The following is a 22,947-nucleotide window of genomic DNA, read 5'->3' on the forward strand; positions in this document are numbered from 1 at the left end:
CCTGACCCCGCACCCAAGATGTGGGACCCCATACTTAGGGGTCTCTGGAGAGCTGGAACCTCCAGCCCCTGGCCTGGGGCCCCACATAAAAACAGGGGGTGCAGAGGGGGCTCCTGCAGGGGGCCCATATTCCTTCCTGGGGGGCTGAATTATCCCCTCTGAGCCCTGTGCCCCCTGCTTTACAACCTCCCCCTTGCCTGTGCCCCAGGTGAGGCAGCAGCTTCCAGCCCCCCAGCATGGGGATTGCCCCAGTCCTCAGCAGCTGTGCCCATCCCCCTAGCATCAGGCCTGCGGCCTAGGAGCCCAGCGGCTCCCCACTCGTCCCCCAGCTGCCAGCCGGTGCCGGTGGGGGAGGGGGGCTGGGGCCCACCCTGCCCGGGGGCCCCCACCAGTGACTGTCTGCGGGTCTGTCTTGCAGGAGGGCGCACGGCCAGTCACAGGGCGAAGGCGAGTACATGGACATCGGGGCAGGAGGTGAGAGCCCCGGGGCGCCCCAGAAGAGCACCCCTCCCCTCTGCCCGTCCCTTTCCATCCGCCCCGTCCCCTCTCCCTGTCCCTCCCCCCTCCATCCACCCCTCCCCTCTGCCCATCCCCCTCCATCCACCCCGTCCCCTCTGCCTGCCCCCCTCCATCCACCCCCTCCCCTCTGCCTGTCCCTCTCCCCGCCCCCTCCCCTCTGCCCATCCCCCTCCATCCACCCCATCCCCTCTCCCTGTCCCTCCCCCCTCTCCCCCCCTCCCCTCCGCCCATCCCCCTCCATCCGCCCCATCCCCTCTGCCCATCCCTCCCCCCTCTCCCCGCCCCCTCCCCTCTGCCCACCCCCCCATCCGCACCGTCCCCTCTGCCCATCCCCCTCCATCCACCCCGTCCCCTCTGCCTGCCCCCCTCCATCCAGCCCGTCCCCCCTGCCTGTCCCTCCCCCCTCTCCCCGTCCCTTCCCCTCTGCCCATCCCCTCCATCCACCCCATCCCCTCTCCCTGTCCCTCCCCCTCCATCCACCCCGTCCCCTCTGCCTGCCCCCCTCCATCCAGCCCGTCCCCTCTGCCTGTCCCTCCCCCCTCTCCCCGCCCCCTCCCCTCTGCCCATCCCCCTCCATCCGCCCCGTCCCCTCTGCCCGCCCCCCGTCCATCAGCCCCCTCCCCGTCCCCCTCCATCCACCCTGTGCCCTCTGCCTGGCCCCCTCCATCTGCCCCATCCCCTCTGCCCGTCTCACTCCATCCATCCCCTGTCCCTGTTTCCCCACCCCACCCCTTCTATCTATCCACCCCCGTCCCCCCGCCCTTCCCTGTCCCCATCCATCCCCTCCCTCCCTCCCTCCCTCCAGCCCCCAGCCCTTCACTCACCCCCAGCTCCCCTCTGTCCCCCCCGACCCGGCCATACCCTGCTGCCCCCAGCCCCCGGCTCACCCCCCGTCTCTCGTTCCAGGGCAGGATGTCTCCCCAGAGCCCCAGCACCCCCCGGACCCCCAGGACCCCGGCTTGCTCTACGCTGCCCTGGCCTTCACCGAGACCGGCGCTGCCCTGCGGCAGCCAGACCCCCGCGGGGCCCCCACGGGCGAGACCCTCTACTCAGCCGTCCGGGTGCACTAGGGCCGGGGGGGAGCCCGGACCCCCAGGGGAGGGGCTGCCCTGGAGGGGAAGGGCAGGCCCGGCGGGGAGGGGGCAGAGCTGGATCGAGGGCAAATGGGGGGTGGTCCCTGAGTTGGAGTTGGGCAGGGTCATACCCCAGGGTGGCTGGGGTGGGGGGGTGGAAGGGCCTGGGTTGGACGTGGGGGACTCAGAGCCCACAAGGGGCTGGGGGGGGTCCTGCATTGGGAGATTTGGGGGGGCAGAGCCCAGGGGAGGTTTGGGGGTGTCTCCCTCCCCGCTCCCCAGCCCAAGGCTTGTGGGGCCCAGACCAGGCTGGAAGCTGGGACCCCCATCTTGGGGGGGATTGTCCCCCTCCCCCAGGGCTGTGGGGTGTGTGTGTCTGTCTGTCTGTCTGGCAGCGCCTGGCCTGCCCCTCACCCCAATAAACCCTGTCTGACCTTCGGATTGTGTGGGTGTGTACGGCAGGGGTGTGTGTCGCACAACTTACACACTGCACCCCCACCCACCCCCGACACCTCCACACACTGGGCCTGCTCTGCAGAGACCTGCCCCCCCACTGTGTTTTACACACACACACACACACAGGAAGGGGTGTGAAAAGCTGCCCTCTTGATTGGAGGGGGGCAGCCTGGTCCCGCTCCAGGGGTCTGAATTCCCCCTGCACTTACTGCCCCATCCCACTGCCCCTCCCCTCCCCTCTGCCCCCCAGCCCCTGTGTCCCACCTGGGAGCAGTCAGCCCCCTGCTCCCCCTGTGAGTTCCCCTGTGGGACCCCTGGGGACCCCTCTGACCCCCCCAAAGAGCCCTGCCCCCCCCCACAGGCAGCCGTGACACAGCCGGGTTATGAGCCGTCGGGAACCCGGCGTAGGGCAGGGCGTTAGCACCAGGAGCAGGGACCAGCAGCAATGCCCGTCTGGGGGGGACCCAGAGCCCCGGCCTCTGCCCCCTGAGTCCCAAACCAGCAGCCTCAGCCCCCCCCCCCCCAGCACACCCCTCCTGACTGCCTCCGGGCTTCGTCTCTCCCCCGGGTAAACCGCTCCCCTGGGTGCTCTGTGCCCAGCCCCTCCGGCTGGCTCCTCACAGGGGACGGGCCCCAGCCGTGGGGTGCCGGGCTACAGCGTGTGGGCCGGTCTCCGCGCCCCCTTAGCCCGTCGCCGTCACTCCTGCCTCCGGGGGTCGCTGCTCCGATCCCACCCCCTAGAGACAGGAGTGACAGGTGGGGAAACTGAGGCACACGCACCGTATTCAGAGACAGTGTTAAGAATGTTCCTGCTTGGGCAGAGTGGGGTGGAGTGTGGGCGGGGGGGCGGTTTGGGAATATGGATGTCCCCGGAGCGGGGCGTTCGCGGGAGAGACGGCCGGGCAGAGGACGGCGCCTTGCGCTGGGGGCAGGAGGGTCCTTGCTCCTGGGCGAGTTCGTCCCGCAGGCGCCAACCGGCCCCCAGAGAAGGTTTCGTCTCCGGCCCAGGCGAGCTTTCCCCTGATCACAGAAAGTTCCCTTGGGCCAGGGGAGCGGAGGCCCCAGCAGCCAGGGTCTGCGGCCGGGAGGTCTGGCTGGGCCCAGCCCCCCTGGCCCCAGTGATGTTGGCCGGGATTCCCGCACCCACCTGTTCCCCACGGCGTGGCCGGGCCTTTGGGTTTCCCTTCCCCCGGGTGGCCCTGGGCCCTGGTCTGGGCGGACTTTCGGGCCCGTCCTCCGGTTTCTCTGGGTGGCTTTGAGTTCTGATCCCGGCCAGCCCGGGGTCGCGGCGGGTTTGATCCGGGCCCCCTCCACGGCTGGTCCCGGACCCAGGACTCACCCACCCTCGGGCCTCATTCGGGCCCTTCCCGGGGGCTGGCGGGGGGACCATTCTGGTCACCCAGGGTGGGGCGGGGTCAGTTCAGGGGGCGGGGCCGGTGCAGGGAGGAGAAGGGAGGGGGTGGTTGAGGGGGGAGGGGGCTGTGCACAGGGGAGGGGAGGGGCCGCTCCTGGGAGGAGAGGGGAGGGGGTGGTTCGGGGGAGGGGGTCTGTGTAGGGGGCGGGGCCGGCTGAGGGAGGGGCGGGGTCAGTGCAGAGGGGCGGGGTCAGTGTAGAGGGGAGGGGTCGGTACAAGGGGCGGGGTCAGTTCAGGGGGCAGGCCCAGTGCAGGGAGGAGAGAGAAGGGGGTGGTTCGGGGGAGGGGGCCGTGTAAGGGGCGGGGCCGGCGCAGGGAGGGGCGGGGTCAGTTGAGGGGGGAGGGGCGATGCACAGGGGAGGGGAGGGGCCGCTCCTGGGAGGGAAGGGGAGGGGGTGGTTCGGGGGAGGGGGTCCGTGTAAGGGGCGGGGCCGGCGCAGGGAGGGGCGGGGTCAGTTCAGAGGGGAGGGGTCGGTGCAGGGAGGCGAGGGGAGGGGGCGGTGCAAGGGGCGGGGTCAGTTCAGGGGGCGGGGCCGGTGCAATGGGATAAGTGCCCCTGAGCTCCCCCCTACCGCTCCCAGTCCGGTCCCGTTGCCCGTCCGGTCCCAGTCCGGTCCGGCCCGGCCATGCCGATCCGCTTCGCCCCGCTGCGTCTCCCGCTGCGGCGCCGGCTGCAGACCGCCGCGGTCCTGCAATGGGTCTTCTCCTTCCTGGCGATGGGTGAGGGGTGCGGGGGGTCCGGGGGGGTCCGATGCTCAGGGGGGTCCCTCTAGGGGAGGCTCTGCAGGGGAATGGGGTCCCCCCCAGCATCAGCTCCCCCTGCCCTTCCCGGACGCTTGGGTCCTTTCTCCTCTGGAGTGGGGGGGGAGCCCCCCCGCAGCCTAGTGACCCGGGTACGGAGGGGGCGCTAGTTATTGAAACACTGGGAGTTGAGCTTCCCCACCCCCCGTACTGACCAGGGGGGTGTCTCCCCTGGAGCCCCCCCCGGTCCGCTGTGGGGTGCCTCCCAAGCAGGCTCCCTGCTGGGAGCTCTGGGGCGGGGGTGTTAACAGGCACAGGGGGGGTGCTGAGATATGACCCCCCCCGTACCCACCCGCTGCAAAGCGCCCCCTACCTGCTGAGGGGGAGGGGTCCCTGGTGCTGCTCTCTCAGGTAGTGGGGGGAGCGGTGCCCCCTACCCCACGCCCACCCCGGGGCTGGTATGTGCCCCACATCCCCTGGCCTGACTCAGATCCAGTTCGGGAGGGGTCATTTTTTTGGGGGTGGGGAGGGAAGTAAACGCCAGCCCTGAGTTGTGGGATGCATGGGGGGAGTGGGGCAGCAGTTGTCTCCCTGGGGGGCGGAGGGGACTGGGTCTGGTGCATTGGGAGGCAATGGGGGGTGGGTACAAGGGGATGCATGGGGGGGAAGCAGCCCTGAGTGGTGGGGTACATGGGGGGGCTGGGGTAGCGGATGTCTCCTGGGGTGGGGGAGTGTGGCTGGTGCATTGGGGGGCAATGGGGGGAGCAGCCCTGAGTTGGGGGTGCCTGGTGGAGGGAGTGAGGCTGGTGCATTGGGGGGTAATGGGGGGGAGGAGCCCTGAGTTGGGGGTGCATTTGGGAGAGAGGGTGCATGGGGGGAGCAGCCCTGAGTTGGGGGTGCCTGGTGGAGGGAGTGAGGCTGGTGCATTGGTGGGCAATGGGGGGGTACATGGGGGGATGTATGGGGTGGAGCACCCCTGAGTTGGGGGTGTCTGGTGGGGGGAGTGGGGCTGGTGCATTGGGAGGGTAATGGGGGTGGGTACAAGGGGGATGCATGGGGGGGAGCAGCCCTGAGTGGTGGGGTACATGGGGGGGCTGGGGTAGCGGGTGTCTCCTGGGGTGGGGGAGTGTGGCTGGTGCATTGGGGGGCAATGGGGGGAGCAGCCCTGAGTTGGGGGTGCCTGGTGGGGGGAGTGGGGCTGGTGCATTGGGGGCAATGGGGGGAGCAGCCCTGAGTTGGGGCTGCATTTGGGAGAGGGGGTGCATGGGGGGAGCCGCCCTGTGGTGGGGGTTTGGGTGCATTGGAGGGGCTGGTCCCTAACTCCCCTCTCTCCCGCCCCCCCCAGCCCAGTGCTGCCTGGCCCTCTTCCTGCTGGCGCTGCTGGGGGAGCTCTGGCTGCCCGCCCTGCTCTACGCCGCCTGGCTCTACCTGGACCGGGAGACCCCGTCCCGCGGGGGGCGCCGCTCGACCTGGGTCCGCAACTGGGCCGTCTGGAGGCACTTCCGAGACTACTTCCCCATCACGGTGAGCCCCCGGGCTGCCCCCCTGGGCCCGTATCACGTCTCTCCCCCCCCCCCCCCGGTGGCCCTTGGGTGGGTGGGGGCTTCCCCCCCCGGGCCCCGTATCACGTCCCCCCAGGTGGCCCTTGAGTGACGGGGCTTCCCCCTGGGCCCTGTCGCGCGTCTCCCCCCTGGTGGCCCTTGGGTGGGGGTGGGGGGGGTCTTCGCCCTGGGCCCTGATCACTTCCCCCCCCCGCCCCACTGGTGGCCCTTGGGGAGATGGGTCTGCTGCATCCTGGGGGGGGTCCCCCCGACCTATGGTGTCTTGGCACCCCCTGCTGCCCCGTGTCAGGGCCCCCCCATCTCAGCCCTCCCCTCTCTCCGCAGCTGGTGAAGACGGCGCCCCTGGACCCCTCCCGCAACTACCTCTTCGGGTTCCACCCCCACGGGGTGCTGGTGGCCGGCGCCTTCGGGAACTTCTGCACCGAGGCCACAGGGTTCGGGGAGCTGTTCCCGGGGCTCACGCCCAGCCTGCTCATGCTGCCCTTCTGGTTCCGCCTTCCCCTCTTCCGCGACTACATCATGAGCGGGGGTGAGCGCGGGGCCCGGACGCCTGGGTTCTCTCCCCGGCTCTGGGAGGGGACTGGGGGCTGGTGGGTCAGACCGGGGCGGGGGGGGGCAGGACTCCTGGGTTCTCTCCCCGGCTCTGGGAGGGGACTGGGGGCTGGTGGGTCAGACCGGGGGGGGGGGGCAGGACTCCTGGGTTCTGTCCCAGCTCTGGGAGGGGAGTGGGGTCTAGTTGGGGGGTGGGGTAGCCACGGCTCCTGGGTTCTCTGCCCATGGTGACTATCATGTTCTCTCGCTCCAGGTTTGGTCTCCTCGGACAAGGCCAGCGTCTCTTACTTGCTGGGCCAGGAGGGCGGGGGGCAGGTGGCTGTGATCGCTGTGGGGGGCCCCCCTGAGTCGCTGGACGCCCGGCCTGGGGCACTGACCCTTCAGATCCTCGGCCGCAAGGGGTTCATCAAGGCAGCCCTTCAGCATGGGTGAGTGAACCTGGGGGACTGGGACCCGGGGCAGGGGCTGGGGGGTGCGGCCGGGGGAAGGGAATTGGAATGGCTCAGTGGGGGGGATGCCTGGGGGGGAAAATGAAATTGATCCATGGGGGGGATTATGGTCTGGAGGGGCTGGGGAGGGGGTTACAAAGTGGAGGGGGTGCAGCAGGGGAGGGTTTGGGGGCAGGTGGGGCTGCGGGAATCCTGAGGGCTGGATGTGGCGGGGGGTGTGGAGGGCTGGGTGAGTAGGGTGGGGGTGGGTGGTGTCAGCAGGGGCACAGATCTGGGTGTGGTTGGAACTGGGGGGCAGCGGCTGGAGGAGTGGGGTGCCTTGGAGAGGGGGCGTCGGGCGGGGCACAGATCGGGGGGCAGCGGCTGGAGGAGTGGGGGCATTGAGAGGGGGCGTCGGGCGGGGCACAGATCGGGAGCAGCAGCTGGAGGAGTGGGGGCATTGAGAGGGGGCGTCGGGCGGGGCACAGATCAGGGGGCAGTGGCTGGAGGAGTGGGGTGCCTTGGAGAGGGGGCGTCGGGCGGGGCACAGATCGGGGGGCAGCGGCTGGAGGAGTGGGGGGCATTGAGAGGGGGCGTCGGGCGGGGCACAGATCGGGGGCAGCGGCTGGAGGAGTGGGGTGCCTTGGAGAGGGGGCGTCGGGCGGGGCACAGATCGGGGGGCAGCGGCTGGAGGAGTGGGGGCATTGAGAGGGGGCGTCGGGCGGGGCACAGATCGGGGGGCAGCGGCTGGAGGAGTGGGGTGCCTTGGAGAGGGGGCGTCGGGCGGGGCACAGATCGGGGGGCAGCGGCTGGAGGAGTGGGGTGCCTTGGAGAGGGGGTGTCGGGCGGGGCACAGATCGGGGGGGCAGCGGCTGGAGGAGTGGGGTGCCTTGGAGAGGGGGCGTCGGGCGGGGCACAGATCGGGGGGGCAGAGGCTGGAGGAGTGGGGTGCCTTGGAGAGGGGGCGTTGGGCGGGGCACAGATCGGGGGGGCAGCGGCTGGAGGAGTGGGGTGCCTTGGAGAGGGGGCGTCGGGCGGGGCACAGATCGGGGGGGCAGCGGCTGGAGGAGTGGGGGGCATTGAGAGGGGGCGTCGGGCGGGGCACAGATCGGGGGCAGCGGCTGGAGGAGTGGGGTGCCTTGGAGAGGGGGCGTCGGGCGGGGCACAGATCGGGGGGGCAGAGGCTGGAGGAGTGGGGTGCCTTGGAGAGGGGGCGTGGGGCGGGGCACAGATCGGGGGGGGCAGCGGCTGGAGGAGTGGGGTGCCTTGGATAGGGGGCGTCGGGCGGGGCACAGATCGGGGGGGCAGAGGCTGGAGGAGTGGGGTGCCTTGGAGAGGGGGCGTGGGGCGGGGCACAGATCGGGGGGGGCAGCGGCTGGAGGAGTGGGGTGCCTTGGAGAGGGGGCGTCGGGCGGGGCACAGATCGGGGGGGCAGCTGCTGGAGGAGTGGGGTGCCTTGGAGAGGGGGCGTCGGGCGGGGCACAGATCGGGGGGGCAGCGGCTGGAGGAGTGGGGTGCCTTGGAGAGGGGGCGTCGGGCGGGGCACAGATCAGGGGCAGCGGCTGGAGGAGTGGGGTGCCTTGGAGAGGGGGCGTCGGGCGGGGCACAGATCGGGGGGCAGCTGCTGGAGGAGTGGGGGCATTGAGAGGGGGCGTCGGGCGGGGCACAGATCGGGGCAGCGGCTGGAGGAGTGGGGGCATTGAGAGGGGGCGTCGGGCGGGGCACAGCTCGGGGGCAGCGGCTGGAGGAGTGGGGGCATTGAGGGGAGGCGTCGGGCGGGGCACAGCTCGTGGGGCAGCGGCTGGAGGAGTGGGGGCATTGAGAGGGGGCGTTGGGCGGGGCACAGATCGGGGGGCAGCGGCTGGAGGAGTGGGGTGCCTTGGAGAGGGGGCGTCGGGCGGGGCACAGATCGGGGGGGCAGCGGCTGGAGGAGTGGGGTGCCTTGGAGAGGGGGCGTCTGGGGGAAGCGTCCTGGGGAGAGCAGGTGGTGGTGCATGGGGGGGCCAGGATATGGGGGGTGGGGGCCACGGGTCCGGGATGCTCCCCCTGACCTACCCCCTCTCCCCGCAGCGCCGCCCTGGTGCCCGTCTTCTCCTTCGGGGAGAACGAGCTGTTCCACCAGGTGCCGAACCCCCGGGGCTCGCTGGTGCGGGCCGCCCAGGAGCGGCTGCAGAAGCTCGTGGGGCTGGCGTTGCCCCTCTTCCACGCCCGCGGGGTCTTTCAGTACAGCTTCGGGCTGCTACCCTTCCGCAGCCCCATCCACACCGTGGGTGAGCTGGGGGGCTGGGAGCCCGGACGCCTGGGTTCTCTCCCCGGCGCTGGGAGGGGAGTGGGGGCTGGTGGGTGAGAGCAGGGGGGCTGGGAGCCAGGACTCCTGGGTTCTCGCCCCAGCTCTGGGAGGGGAGTGGGGGCTGGTGGGTGAGAGCAGGGGGGCTGGGAGCCAGGACTCCTGGGTTCTCGCCCCAGCTCTGGGAGGGGAGTGGGGGCTGGTGGGTGAGAGCAGGGGGGCTGGGAGCCAGGACTCCTGGGTTCTCTCCCCAGCTCTGGGAGAGGAGTGGGGGCTGGTGGGTGAGAGCAGGGGGGCTGGGAGCCAGGACTCCTGGGTTCTCTCCCTGCAGCAGGTTCCTGGGTTCTCTCCCCGGCTCTGGGAGGGGAGTGGGGGCTGGTGGGTGAGAGCAGAGGGGGCTGGGAGCCAGGACTCCTGGGTTCTCTCCCCGGCTCTGGGAGGGGAGTGGGGGATGGTGGGTGAGAGCAGGGGGGCTGGGAGCCAGGACTCCTGGGTTCTCTCCCTGCAGCAGGTTTGGGGTGATGAAGTCGACACATCCTGTGGTGAAGGGCTGTAGCAGGAAGCTGTCTGCCAAGGGTAGGGGGGGACGGTGATGGTGATGGGGGCAGGAACCCCCCCCAGTTGGGGTGTGTGTGTGTGTGGGGGGGGTGTCTGTCTGCAGCTGTTCTCTGACCCAGTCTCCCCCACCGCCCCCCCCGCCCGCCCTGGGGGATCAGGGCTATTGCCCCATACGGTGCCAGGCTTTCACGGCGCGTCTCTGGGATGGGGTGGAAGCTGGGGAGCGGGGTGGGGGGGCGTGATCTGCTGCTAACCCCGTCTTCTCCCCCAGTGGGGGCGCCCATCCCGGTGCCCCGGACGCCCGTCCCGTCCCGCGAGGCTGTCGACCGGCTCCACGCCACCTACCTGGAGCGGCTCATCGCGCTCTTCGAGGAGAACAAGACCAAGTACGGGGTCCCCCCGGAGAAACACCTCAACCTCATCTAGGGGCGCTGCCCCCCAGAGCCTGCTGCAGCACCCCGGGACTCTGACACGGCGGGTGGGGGTCAGACCCTGGGGGGTGCGGCAGGGGGGGCTGCTTTGCTGGGGGCGGGGGAAACAGTTCTTATTGGGGGGGACCCTCCATGGGGAGTCCTTGGGGGCTTGTTTTTGTTCCGCCTTCAATGGGGAGGGGCCCTACAAGGGAAACTTGAAGAAACCCAACTCCCTGGGCCAGCCTCGCCCACTTCTTGCCCCAGGGTCTGGCTGCCCATCTCAGGGTCCCCCAGCCCCCCCAGCAGGGGTGTGGGGCTGGCTAGGAGCTGTGGGGTGTGCTTCCAGCCGGCCTTGCTCTGAGTCGGGGGCAGAGGCTGCCCTTTCTCCTGCAGACCCCCGCCCCCAGATTCGCCTTGCTGCAATAGGGCAGCGCTTGTGCAACTGTGGCCATGGGTCCCAGGGCTGTCTGGGCAGCATCTGCCCCCCGCCCTGGCCTGGTGCCAGCCCCCCCCCTCCCCCGGTTACTCTTTGAAGTGGGCCTGGGCCAGACTGTAACTCCAGCCCCACGGGGCAGGCAATAAACAACCTTCCTGTGCAACCGGCTGGTGTGCTCTGTGTGGGGAAGGGGCAATGGGGCAGAGGGTGATGGGCTGCCGGGGTTTGTGTAGGGAGGGGAGCACTGCCTCCACCCCCCCCTCCAGGTCACACAGCAGCTCGGGAGCAGAGCTGGGGGGAGAACCCAGGAGTCCTGGCTCCCAGACCCCCTGCTCTAGCCCCCCAGTCCCTGCTCCCCTCCCGGAGCTGGGGAGAGAACCCAGGAGTCCTGGCTCCCAGACCCCCTGCTCTAGCCCCCCAGTCCCTGCTCCCCTCCTGGAGCTGGGGAGAGAACCCAGGAGTCTGGGTGAAGGGCCAGCCCCTTGCCCTGAGGTGCTCAAAGGCAGCAGGGGCTGGATGGGCCCAGGGCCCCTCTGTAGCCAGCCGGCCCCAGAGCAGGAGCCGGTTAAACATTTATCTTTCTGCAAACTCAGCCCAGGGCTGGGCAAAGGGCACCCGCAGACAGGGTGGGCATTGAGAAACCGGGGCGGCACAGCACAGCGGCTGGGGACACCAGCTGGGGAGCCCGGACTCCTGGGTTCTCTCCCCGGCTCTGGGAGGGGAGAGGGGGCTGGTGGGTTAGAGCTGGGGCGGGGGAGTGTGCTGGGAGCCAGGACTCCTGGGTTCTCTTCTAACCCCCTGTGTTCTCACTGCGTTACATCCTCTTCCTTACGAACACGAGCTGCCAACCTAGGTTAGCCCAAAGGTGTGTCTGATGCCGGCTGGTCCCACAGCTCCAGGGGGATTGTAGAGGCCAGGGTAATGGTGGAGATCCCTTTGGTGTCTTGGCCCGGCGTAGGGACACCCGGGACGTGGGGCCCCGTCCCTACCCCTCTTGGCTGACAGCCCTCAGCGGAGCTGGTCTCGGTGGTGGTTGACCCCAGTCACACCGTCCCCTGGCAGGGAGTCCCACAGGTTAGTGGTGTGGCCAACCTCCGCTTTGTGTTTAAACCCGCCGGCGTGCGCCGCCAGATCAGGCGTTACGGGAAGGAGGAAATGACAGGCCAGGTTTTGCAGCCCCGGCCTTTCTCGTCGCTCCGTGGACGGGAACCGTTCCCTGTTCGTTGCCCTTTCCCTGGTCCGCTCGATCCTCTGCGGGGGGGACGGGGACATTGCAGCCAAGGTACCAAGGTACCACCACGGCCGAGGGGCCCATCTACCAGGTGTCCCGGCTGGCTCGAAGGGGGACGTGCGCCTCCTAGTGGCGGATGCCAGAAACACCAGCTGCTGGGCAAAATATCCCAGCTCCCCAGCCCTGCCAGCTGCAATTGGGGGGGGCTGCCCCTCCCAGGTTTGTAACTGAGCCCCCCTCTGCAGCTGAGGGGGGGCTGGAAGGCAGCTGCTTCCCTTGGGCTTTAGGGGGGTGGCACCAACCGTGCGTTCCAGTTCCTCCTAGCAATGGGGCTCCTGCGGGAGGCTGGGGGCCCCCTGCAGCTGGGGTGGGGCTGTGTATGGGGGTGCAGGGCCCCCCTGGCGTGGGGGTGCAGTGGGTCCCTGGGGGCATCCCCTATTCAGCCCTGGGCACTGAGGGGTCTCCCCAGGCTTGGCAGCAGCTCGTTAAACGCTGAGGAAAATGAGGCAGGGAGCGCAGAAGGGAGGTGCCTAAATTTAGCAGACCTGGGGAGGGAACCCAGGAGACCTGGCTCCCAGCCCACCCTGCTCTAACCCACCAGCCCCCACTCCCCTCCTGGAGCCCAGGAGAGAACCCAGGAGTCCTGGCTCCCAGCCCCCCCTGCTCTAACCCACCGGCCCCCACTCCCCTCCCAGAGCTGGGGAGAGAACCCAGGAGTCCGGCCTCCCAGCACCCCCCTGCTCTGACCCACCAGGCCCCCACTCCCCTCCCAGAGCCCAGGAGAGAGCCCAGGAGAGAACCCAGGCGTCCTGGCTCCCGGCCCCCACTCCCCTCCCAGAGCTGGGGAGAGAACCCAGGAGTCCTGGCTGCGAGTCTGTCCCTGCCCCCCCCTCCACCCCCGCTTATCTCCTGCCCTGCCGGTGTCTCACGAGGCTCCTGGGGCCAAAGTGCGTCGTCGTGAGTGGGACGTGGATCCGGAGCAAGGAGCAGGCCCCCAGGGTGTGGAGCTTGTGGTGAGAGCCCCCTGCTCTTGGGGGGAAGGTGGAAGCTGGGGGATGGGGGCCAGGCTCGGTGGGAGGGGTTAGGGGGCAGGGGCTGGGTGAATCTGGGGGGGGGGTGTCAGTTCCTCCCCCCTCCCTGGGTGTTGTGGGAGCCAGAACTCCTGGGTCCTACCCATCCATTTCCCAAACACCCTCAGAGCTTGGTCAGCCCTCCCATCCATCCCCCACACCTCCCCCCCTATCTGTCTGCCTTCTGCCCCCTTCCCCCTGGGGCGCACGTGTCCTCACGCATTGGTGGGGGTTGTTTGTAGGGCAAACAGCCCCCGTGCCCTGTCTCATTGCCAGGACCGTATAACCAGCCCTGTGTCGTCCCCGTCCCCCCCCAGAGGTGGCCGCATCTCAGTGCCAGGAAAGGGGTCCCTTTATAACCAGCCGCCCCGCCCCAGAGGTGGCTGCATCTCGGCACCGGTGGAGGGGTCCCTTCATAACCAGCTCCCCCACCTTGCAGGTGGCTGCATTTCAGGGCCGGGCGAGGGGTCCCTGGGTGAGGAGGTGACTGGCCGGGCCTGGGCTCTCTTCTCTCCTCCCAGCCGGGGGGCTCCGTGGAGCCGGGCTCCCCGCAGCAGGATGGCGGGCGCCCTGAAGAAGCACCTTGAGTTGCTGAGCGTGTTCCAGTGTGTTATGACCTTCCTCTTCTTCGGTGAGAGCGGCCTGGGGGTGGGGGCTGACTCCTGCGATGGGGGGGTCCTTCCCCGCTCCTGGCAGGGTGCAGGGATCGCCAGTGCGGGCAATGCAAACCGCGGAGAGGGGAAGGGGCGGGCTTCCGGGGCCTCTGCGATGGAGGAGGCGGATGGTGCCAGGTAGGCCTTCACAACATCCCCTGGCAAGGAGTTCTGCAGGTTAACAAAACACTTCTTGTTTGTATTAAACCTGCTGCCTGTTAATTGCATCAGGTGATCCCCTGGGTCTTATGTTGTAGCCAAAGGTAAGTAACACTTCCCTGTTCGCTTTCCCCACACTGGTTTTATAGACCTCAATCGTATCTTCCCTCCCCTTAGGTGTCTCTTTTCCAAGATGAACGGCCCCTGTCTTTTTAAGCTCTCCTTGTACAGGAGCCGCTCTGTCCCCACGAGCGTCTGTGCTGCTGTTCTCGGGACCTTTGCCAGCCCCACTCGATTCTTTTTGCGAACTTGCAGGGAGGATTCAAGGTGCGGGCGTCCCACGGATTTAGAGAGAGGCAACGTGAGATTTTCTGTCTTATTCTCTCTCCCTTTCCTAACGATTCCCAGCTTTTTCCTGTTCGCTTTTTTGACATGCTGAGTGGATGATTTCAGAGAAGCGGCCACAGTGCTTGCAGGATCTTTCTGGAGTGGCCACAGCTCGTTTTGGGATGTTGTTTGCCCACGTGCATCACTTCGCATTTATCAACATTGAATTTCATCTGCCGTTTGGTTGCCCCGTCGCCCAGTTTTGAGAGATCGCTTTGTAACTCTTCCCAGTCTGCCTGGGACTGAACTATCCTGAGTAGTTTTGTATCATCTGCAAATTTTGCCACCTCACTGTTGACCCCTTTTTCCAGATCATCTATGAATATGTTGAATAGGACTGGGCCCAGTACAGACCCCTGGGGGACACCACTATTCACCACTCTCCACTCTGAAAACTGACCATTTATACCTCCCCTTTGTTTCCTGTCTTTTACCCAGTCACTGATCGAGGAGGGGACCTTCCCTCTTATCCCATAACAGCTGACTCTGCGTAAGAGCCTTTGGTGCGGGACCTTGTCAAAGGCTTTCTGAAAATCTAAGTACGCTACATCCACTGGATTCCCCTTGTCCACGTGGTTGTTGACCCCCTCCAGGAATTCTAGCAGATGGGTGAGGCAGGATTTCCCGTTACGAAAACCCCAACAAACTACGTTCATCTCCGTGTTGGACAATTCTGTTCTTTACTAGATTTTCAGCCACTTTGCCCGGGACTGAAGTCCGGCTCGCCGGCCTGTAATTGCCGGGATCAACCGTCGGCCTCGCGTCGGCAGCCTGCCGGTCCTTTGGTTACGAGCCACCCTTACGAGCCCTGCAATTTCCTGAGTTCCTGCAGATCTGGGGCGATCCCCACCTGGGCCTGGCGCCGTGTGATTGACCCATTGCTTCTGCAGTCGCTTCGCTGAGACCCTCAGCATGGGGCCGGCCCTCAGCTCTGTCCTCCCCCCCCAGGTGCCTTCTTCACCTCCCTCCTCTGCTATCTGCTCTTCACCCGCCTCTGGGCCGTCTCTGTGCTCTACTTCGTCTGGTGGGTGATCGACCGCGACACCCCAGAGAGAGGTGAGTGTCCCTGTCCCCCGGACCCCCCACTCCCTGCCCCCCTGAGCCCACTAGTGCCCGCCCCGGGGCCAGGTGAAAGCCGGGGCCCCCCAGAGGGGACAGGCTCCGTGCCCCCTTCCCCGCCCCCCCCCCGAGCCAGCTGGTCCCCGCCCTGGGGCCAGGTGGAAGCCGGCGCCCCCCAGAGGGGACAGGCCCCGCCCCCCCTTCCCCCCCCCCCGAGCCAGCCAGTCCCCGCCTGGGGCCGGGTGGGAGCCAGTGCCCCCTAGACGGGACAGGCCCCTGCCCCATTCCCCGCACCCCTGAGCCAGCCAGTCCCCGCCTGGGGCCGGGTGGGAGCCAGTGCCCCCTAGACGGGACAGGCCCCTGCCCCATTCCCCGCACCCCTGAGCCAGCTGGTCCCCGCCCCGGGGCTGAGTGGGAACCAGTGCCCCCTAGAGGGGACAGGCCCCTGCCCCATTCCCCGGCCCCCTGAGCCAGCCGGTCCTTGCCCCAGGGCCGGGTGGGAACCGGCGCCCCCCAGAGGGGACAGGCCCCGGGCTCCCCATTCCCCGGCCCCCTGAGCCAGCCGGTCCTTGCCCCAGGGCCGGGTGGGAACCAGTGCCCCCTAGACGGGACAGGCCCCTGCCCCATTCCCCGCACCCCTGAGCCAGCTGGTCCCCGCCCCGGGGCTGAGTGGGAACCAGTGCCCCCTAGAGGGGACAGGCCCCTGCCCCATTCCCCGGCCCCCTGAGCCAGCCGGTCCTTGCCCCAGGGCCGGGTGGGAACCGGCGCCCCCCAGAGGGGACAGGCCCCGGGCTCCCCATTCCCCGGCCCCCTGAGCCAGCCGGTCCTTGCCCCAGGGCCGGGTGGGAACCAGTGCCCCCTAGACGGGACAGGCCCCTGCCCCATTCCCCGCACCCCTGAGCCAGCTGGTCCCCGCCCCGGGGCTGAGTGGGAACCAGTGCCCCCTAGAGGGGACAGGCCCCTGCCCCATTCCCCGGCCCCCTGAGCCAGCCGGTCCTTGCCCCAGGGCCGGGTGGGAACCGGCGCCCCCCAGAGGGGACAGGCCCCGGGCTCCCCATTCCCCGCCCCCCTGAGCCAGCCGGTCCTTGCCCCAGGGCCGGGTGGGAACCGGCGCCCCCTAGAGGGGACAGGCCCCTGCCCCATTCCCCGGCCCCCTGAGCCAGCCGGTCCTTGCCCCAGGGCCGGGTGGGAACCGGCGCCCCCTAGAGGGGACAGGCCCCGGGCTCCCCATTCCCCGCCCCCCTGAGCCAGCCGGTCCTTGCCCCAGGGCCGGGTGGGAACCGGCGCCCCCCAGAGGGGACAGGCCCCGGGCTCCCCATTCCCCGCCCCCCTGAGCCAGCCGGTCCTTGCCCCAGGGCCGGGTGGGAACCGGCGCCCCCCAGAGGGGACAGGCCCCTGCCCCATTCCCCGCCCCCCTGAGCCAGCCGGTCCTTGCCCCAGGGCCGGGTGGGAACCGGCGCCCCCCAGAGGGGACAGGCCCCGGGCTCCCCATTCCCCGCCCCCCATATCTCTCCCCACAGGTGGGCGGCGCTCAGACTGGATGCGACGCTGGAGAGTCTGGCAGCATATGACTGATTATTACCCTATCAAGGTAACAAGGGGGGGGCAGGGGGGTGTCAAAGGGCATCTGCACAGCTCAGAGAGGCGAGGAGTGGGGCAGGAAGGTGGGATGGGGCAAGGGGGGGAGCAGTGGAGGTAGGAAAGGAGGGTTGGGGGGGCTGGGACAGGGTGGGGGTGGGGTGGGGGGCAGAAATCAAGCAAACCCAAGAGGGGTGGGTGTGTTGGGGGGGGTGGGGTGTTGTACCAGAGTCCGAATATTCAGCAACCCTCCTCCGCCCCGACCGGCTTGTCTGTCTGTCCGTCCAAATTGTCCGTCTCCGTCCCCACCCCCCCAGCTCCCCACACTGACCCACACTATGACCTCCTGCCCTCACACCGACCCCCAGCGCCTTCCTGACCCCCATGTCCCTCTCTGACCTCTGCCCCCCTGCAGCTGGTGAAGACGGCGGCTCTGCCCCCCGACCGGAGCTACGTGCTGGGCTCCCACCCCCACGGCATCATGTGCTCCGGGGCCGCGGCCGCCTTCTGCACCGAGGCCCCCGGCTTCTCCCGGCTCTTCCCCGGCCTGCGGCCCTGCCTGGCCCTGCTGGCGGGGCTTTTCCACCTGCCCCTCTACCGCGAGTACATGATGGGCTTAGGTGAGGGGCGGCCCCCCGGGGCACGGGGGGCTCTGGCGGGGGCCGGGACAAGGGGGGTGAACAGGGCATCCCCCCCACCCTGGGACATGATGGGCTCTGGGGAGGGGCGAAGCCTGTACCTGCCCCCCTCCTCCATGGCCATGTGCTATAGGGGGAGTGGGTGTGGCAGGAGGGGGGTCTCTCATTCCTGGGGGGTCAGCAGGCCTACTGGGCTTTGCCCCTCCCAGCTATAAAGAGTTTATTTGTGGGGACCCCCCCTGCATGTGCCCCGTGGTCCCCCTCCCCGGGACCCCTCCCCATGCCCAGGCCCCTCACCCGATGGGGGGTATTGACCTGGTGTGGCGAAGCGGGACTGTTCTTAATGTTTTCTCTGAAGACTGTGTGGGCCTCAGTTTCCCCTCTGCAGTTCTTAAGTATCTAGGTGGTGGGATAAGGGGGTGATTGTTCCATCACACCCATCTCACCGGGGGTGGGGGGGCACTGCTGTGCCGGGGGGGTGGTACTTGTCCCCCCCTTTGGCTCCCCACGCTCTGGGATGGGTTAATTGCCCCCTGGGGTGGAGCTGGGGGAGCTGCCGGCTTGTTCCCTGGGGCAAAGGGGTGTTTGCCCCAGGATGGGGGGAGGTTGCTGCTTCAGCCCCCCCCCCCGCCCCACAGCTCACTCTCTCTCTCTCTCCCCCTCACCCCCCCAGGGATGTGCCCCGTGAGCCGCCCCAGCCTGGCTTTCCTGCTCTCCCGGCCCGGCAACGCGGTGGCGATCGTGGTGGGGGGCGCGGTGGAGTCGCTGGACTGCGCCCCCGGGCAGCACCGTGTCACGCTGCGAAGCCGCACCGGCTTCGTCCGCCTGGCGCTGCAGCACGGGTGGGTCCCGGGGGGCGGGTGGGTCCCGGGGGGGGCCAGGCCGGAGCATTGGGCGGGGTGCGCTGAGCTGGGGCCCGGGGCGGGCGCTGCGGTGCTGGGGGGGCCCCGTGCCGGGTGCCAGGCCTGTGCTTTTCCCCCCCGTCTGACCCTCTTCCCCCCCCCCCCCGGTCTTGTGGCAGGGCCGCCCTGGTTCCCGTCTATTCCTTCGGGGAGAACGAGGTCTTCCGGCAGCTCGTCTTCCCGCCGGGCAGCCGGCTCCGGCAGCTGCAGCTCCGCTTCAAGGACCTGACGGGCTTCGCGCCCTGCTTCTTCTGGGGGCGGGGGCCGCTGCCCTTCCCCTCGCCCATCACCGTCGTGGGTGAGGAGAGCAGGGAGGGGGCGCTGCCCGGCCCTGAGCCGGGCGGGGGGATCCCAGCCCCCCGCGGGATTATCCCCCCCCGCTAACCCCTTGCTCTCTCTCTCTCTCTCCGCAGTGGGGAGCCCCATCCCCGTGCCGCGCCGCCCCCACCCCACCCCCGCCGAGGTCGCCCGCTACCACGAGCTCTACGTGGGGCAGCTTTGCCAGCTCTTCGAGCGCCACAAAGTCAGCTGTGGGGTGCCGGCCTCCTGCCAGCTCAGCGTGGTCTAGGGACCCCCGGCCGGGCCCCTCTGCCCCCCCCCCCGGTCCCGCCGGCTCCACGGGGCCTAGGCCCCGTCTCCGGGACCCCCGCCCCCTGCCAGTTCAGCATCAGCGGGGGACCCCCCTGCGCCCAGTCCACGGGGTCCCGCCAGTTCGACCTCGTCTCGGGCTCCTGCGACCCCCCCCCCGGCCCTTCCCACGGTCCGGCTGGCTCAGGGTCACCTGGCTCGCTCTGCGCCCCCCGGCCGGGTCCCCGCCTGGGCTCCCCGCCAGGGGGAAGCCGGTTGCTGGGCTCAATAAAAGCTCTGGGAGTTTTATTTTGCACCTCAAGTCTCCAGGGATTTGTATGCAGACCAGACACCCCAATTCCCACCCCCTCCACCGACCGGGATCAGGGCCCCCCCGTTGTGCCAGGCGCTGCCCAGACCCCATCCCCGCAAGGTCAGGCTGGAATTAAGGATTTGGGAGTGACAAATTGGGGGGGGGATTCCTGTGCGCACAGACACCTGCTCCTCCCCCAAAGGGGCTGGGCTGGGGGCCGGGGGGGGGGGGCTGCTTCTCTGTGAGTCATGGAAATTTCCTCTGAGCGCCTGAGTCCTGGGAAAGTGGGGCAGGGAGGGGGTGGCTGGGGGGGCTCTGTGCCAGCGGACATGAGGCGCTAGGAGCGGGGTGTCCATCTCGCGATGCACCGGACGCCTGGGTCCCTTCCTTCCCCTTCATGCCCTAGGTTCTCCCCCTCCCCCTCTTCACCGGACTCCTGGGTCCCTTCTCCCTTCATGCACCGGACTCCCCTCCCCCCCCCCCCCCCCGCATTGCACTTGCGTGCGCTTTTGCTTTGCAGCTACGTCACCGTCGGGATTCCCCCCTCCCCGCAGCAAAAGTGTGGGTGGGGGGTGGGAAAAAGAGGGGCTGAGATTTGGGGGGGGACCCCCCCCAGAAAAAAAAGGGGCGCCCCTCCCCCCACCGCAGGCACCGCTGGGATTCGAACCCAGGATCTCCTGTTTACTAGACAGGCGCTTTAACCAACTAAGCCACGGCGCCGGGATGCTGGGCTGGCCGCCGCTCGCCCCAGCTGCCTGCCGCCCCCGCCCCCTTCCGCCCCTCACGGCCCCGGTGTCCCCGCTGCGGGCTGAATTGGGAGTCAATCCGGATTGCCCCTCGCCCACCAGCGGCAGCCTCTGGCCGCGCTCCGGATTCCGGCCCGCTCTGCACCACGCGTGGGGGAAGCCCAGAGCCTGGCCTGGCTCGGGGGGGGGGGGAGGGGGGGTTATGGGGTGGGGATGGGGGGGGAGGGGGGGTTATGGGGTGGGGAGGGGGGGAGGGGGGGGTTATGGGGTTGGGATGGGGGGGGGCCCTCTGCCGAACCCAGCGCCCTGTCCCCCTCGGGCACCCACCCCACAAGGCGGGCAGTTTACATGTGGCTGGCAGAAGGGGTGGGGGTGGGGGTGGGGGGTCTCGGCCCTGGTGGGATCACACTGTGTGCGGTGCCCTTGGAAGCCCGCACACCTCACCCCACCCCCCCCCAAAGTGTGAATGGGGCATTTGTCTGAGCCCGGTGGGGGGGAGGGCTTGGCACAGGAATCCCACTGCTGGCACCAGAAGTCCCCCCGCATCCCCGAAGGAGGAAGCCCCCCTGGGCCCCCAACTTCCCTGGCAGCTCCGCTAATGACCCCGTTGCTGGGTAATTAGGACCTGGGACAAAACACTCATTAAAGGGCTGCACATGCCTGGCCTGGTGATGGGGGGGGACGGAGGGGGGGGCGCCATGGCTGGGCACGTGACGGGGGAGGCCACGGTAAGGGAGGGGAGTGGGGGGGCCCCCCACACAACAGGAGACGGGGTTTGGGGGCCGGAGAGGACAGCCACTGACCCCAGAGCACCAGGTCCTGTGTGTTGTGTTGTCGCCTTTCACAGCCCCGAGGGGTGTCGTGCATTGCTGGGCCCAGGGGGCACGGCAGGGGGTTGGGGTGTCGGGGGGGCTTCACGACAACACACAGCGTCCTCCATATTGCAACACGATCCAACCCCCCCCCCCAGTGTCCCCATCCCTCCTGCCTTGCGCGTCCTGGGGCATTGCACCGCGTTGTGGGTTGTGTTGCCTTTCACAGGCCCACAGGTCTTGGTATGCAACACACCGGGGCTGTACCACAAGTCACTGCCACACAACGGCCTGATGCTGTACGCTGGGGTGTCGTCCTGCACCCCACGATCGCGTGCCCTGGGGCACGGTGCCGCGGGGGCGGGGGGGGGCAAAGGGTGTCATGTGTGTCCGATGACAGTGCAGGGTGTTGTGTTGCCGTGTGTAGAGCATTTTACATTGTGCTGCGTGTGTTTCGGGGGGGGGCGGGGAGGCGTGCTGTGGGGCGTTGGCTTGTGCTGAGTAGGCCGCTGGTGTGTGGGTTGGACTGTATTGCAGGGTGTGTTGTGTGGCAGTAGGTAGGATGGTGTGTTGCAGGATGTAGGTTGGGGTGTTGCAGTTGCAGTGTGTGGGTGTTGCAGGGTGTGTGCTGTAGTGTTGCATTGTGTGTATGCGTTGTGTGGCAGGAGGTAGGACGTGTGTTGCGGTATTTAGGTCAGTATGTGTTGGGTTGCAGTGTGCCGGAGGATGTGTTGTGTAGCAGTGTGTGGGTCGGGGTGTTGCAGTGTGTAGGACAGTGTATACGTTGGAGTGTGTTGCAGGGTGTAGGAGGGTGTGTTACAGTGTGCGTTGTGTAGGTGGGTGTGTTGTGTAGCAGTGAGTAGGAGGGTGTGTTGTGTAGCAGGGTGTAGGATGGTGTGTTACAGGGTGTGTTGTGTAGCAGTGAGTAGGATGGTGTGTTGTGTAGCAGTGAGTAGGAGGGTGTGTTACAGTGTGCGTTGTGTAGGAGGGTGTGTTGGGTTGCAGGGTGTGTTGCAGGGTGTAGGATGGTGTGTTACAGGGTGTGTTGTGTAGCAGTGAGTAGGATGGTGTGTTGTGTAGCAGTGAGTAGGAGGGTGTGTTACAGTGTGCGTTGTGTAGGAGGGTGTGTTGGGTTGCAGGGTGTAGGATGGTGTGTTACAGGGTGTGTTGTGTAGCAGTGAGTAGGATGGTGTGTTGTGTAGCAGTGAGTAGGAGGATGTGTTGTGTAGCAGGGTGTAGGAGGGTGCGTTGTGTAGCAGGGTGTAGGAGGGTGTGTTACAGGGTGTGTTGTGTAGCAGGGTGTAGGAGGGTGTGTTACAGGGTGTGTTGTGTAGCAGTGAGTAGGATGGTGTGTTGTGTAGCAGTGAGTAGGAGGGTGTGTTACAGGGTGTGTTGTGTAGCAGGGTGTAGGAGGGTGCGTTGTGTAGCAGGGTGTAGGAGGGTGTGTTACAGTGTGCGTTGTGTAGGAGGGTGTGTTGGGTTGCAGGGTGTATTGCAGGGTGTAGGATGGTGTGTTACAGGGTGTGTTGTGTAGCAGTGAGTAGGAGGGTGTGTTGGGTTGCAGGGTGTAGAAGGGTGTGTTACAGGGTGTGTTGTGTAGCAGGGTGTAGGAGGGTGTGTTACAGGGTGTGTTGTGTAGGAGGGTGCGTTGTGTAGCAGGGTGTAGGATGGAGTGTTGTGTAGCAGGGTGCAGGAGGGTGTGTTACAGGGTGTGTTGTGTAGCAGTGAGTAGGAGGGTGTGTTGTGTAGCAGGGTGTGTTACAGGGTGTGTTGTGTAGCAGGGTGCAGGAGGGTGTGTTACAGGGTGTGTTGTGTAGCAGTGAGTAGGATGGTGTGTTGTGTAGCAGTGAGTAGGAGGGTGTGTTACAGGGTGTGTTGTGTAGCAGGGTGTGTTACAGCGTGTGTTGTGTAGCAGGGTGTAGGAGGGTGTGTTACAGTGTGCGTTGTGTAGGAGGGTGTGTTGGGTTGCAGGGTGTATTGCAGGGTGTAGGATGGTGTGTTACAGGGTGTGTTGTGTAGCAGTGAGTAGGAGGGTGTGTTGGGTTGCAGGGTGTAGAAGGGTGTGTTACAGGGTGTGTTGTGTAGCAGGGTGTACGAGGGTGTGTTACAGGGTGTGTTGTGTAGGAGGGTGCGTTGTGTAGCAGGGTGTAGGATGGAGTGTTGTGTAGCAGGCTGCAGGAGGGTGTGTTACAGGGTGTGTTGTGTAGGAGGGTGTGTTGTGTAGCAGGGTGTAGGAGGGTGTGTTACAGGGTGTGTTGTGTAGCAGTGAGTAGGATGGTGTGTTGTGTAGCAGTGAGTAGGAGGATGTGTTGTGTAGCAGGGTGTAGGAGGGTGCGTTGTGTAGCAGGGTGTAGGAGGGTGTGTTACAGGGTGTGTTGTGTAGCAGGGTGTAG

At 67.6% G+C, this 22,947-nt stretch overlaps 2 protein-coding genes across 3 annotated transcripts in view; both read left to right on the forward strand.

The window, feature by feature from the left end:
* Positions 1–1,683, forward strand: part of LOC311514185 (paired immunoglobulin-like type 2 receptor alpha) — a 6,705-nt gene extending 5,022 nt beyond the window's left edge. For both annotated transcript variants that reach the window (XM_084616628.1, XM_084616629.1), the window contains 2 exons: positions 419–474; positions 1,426–1,683. In XM_084616628.1, the coding sequence (XP_084472754.1) occupies positions 419–474; positions 1,426–1,589 (220 nt within the window). In that variant the 3' untranslated portion in view covers positions 1,590–1,683. The remainder of the gene's footprint in view (positions 1–418; positions 475–1,425) is intronic.
* Positions 1,684–4,013: 2,330 nt separating this feature from the next.
* On the forward strand, positions 4,014–18,999 carry MOGAT3 (monoacylglycerol O-acyltransferase 3). The gene is made up of 15 exons (XM_084616167.1): positions 4,014–4,182; positions 5,549–5,727; positions 6,090–6,294; positions 6,571–6,745; positions 8,816–9,015; positions 9,862–10,010; positions 11,445–11,606; positions 12,426–12,669; positions 13,180–13,371; positions 14,888–14,995; positions 16,519–16,589; positions 16,992–17,196; positions 17,888–18,056; positions 18,236–18,414; positions 18,530–18,999. The coding sequence occupies exons 1-15, from the start codon at positions 4,089–4,091 to the stop codon at positions 18,682–18,684; spliced, it is 2,487 nt and encodes an 828-aa protein (XP_084472293.1). The 5' UTR covers positions 4,014–4,088; the 3' UTR covers positions 18,685–18,999.
* The last annotated feature ends 3,948 nt before the right edge of the window (positions 19,000–22,947 follow it).

Source organism: Lepidochelys olivacea (genome assembly GCF_965140295.1).
Source record: "Lepidochelys olivacea isolate rLepOli2 genome assembly, chromosome: 28".
NCBI lineage: Eukaryota > Metazoa > Chordata > Testudines > Cheloniidae > Lepidochelys > Lepidochelys olivacea.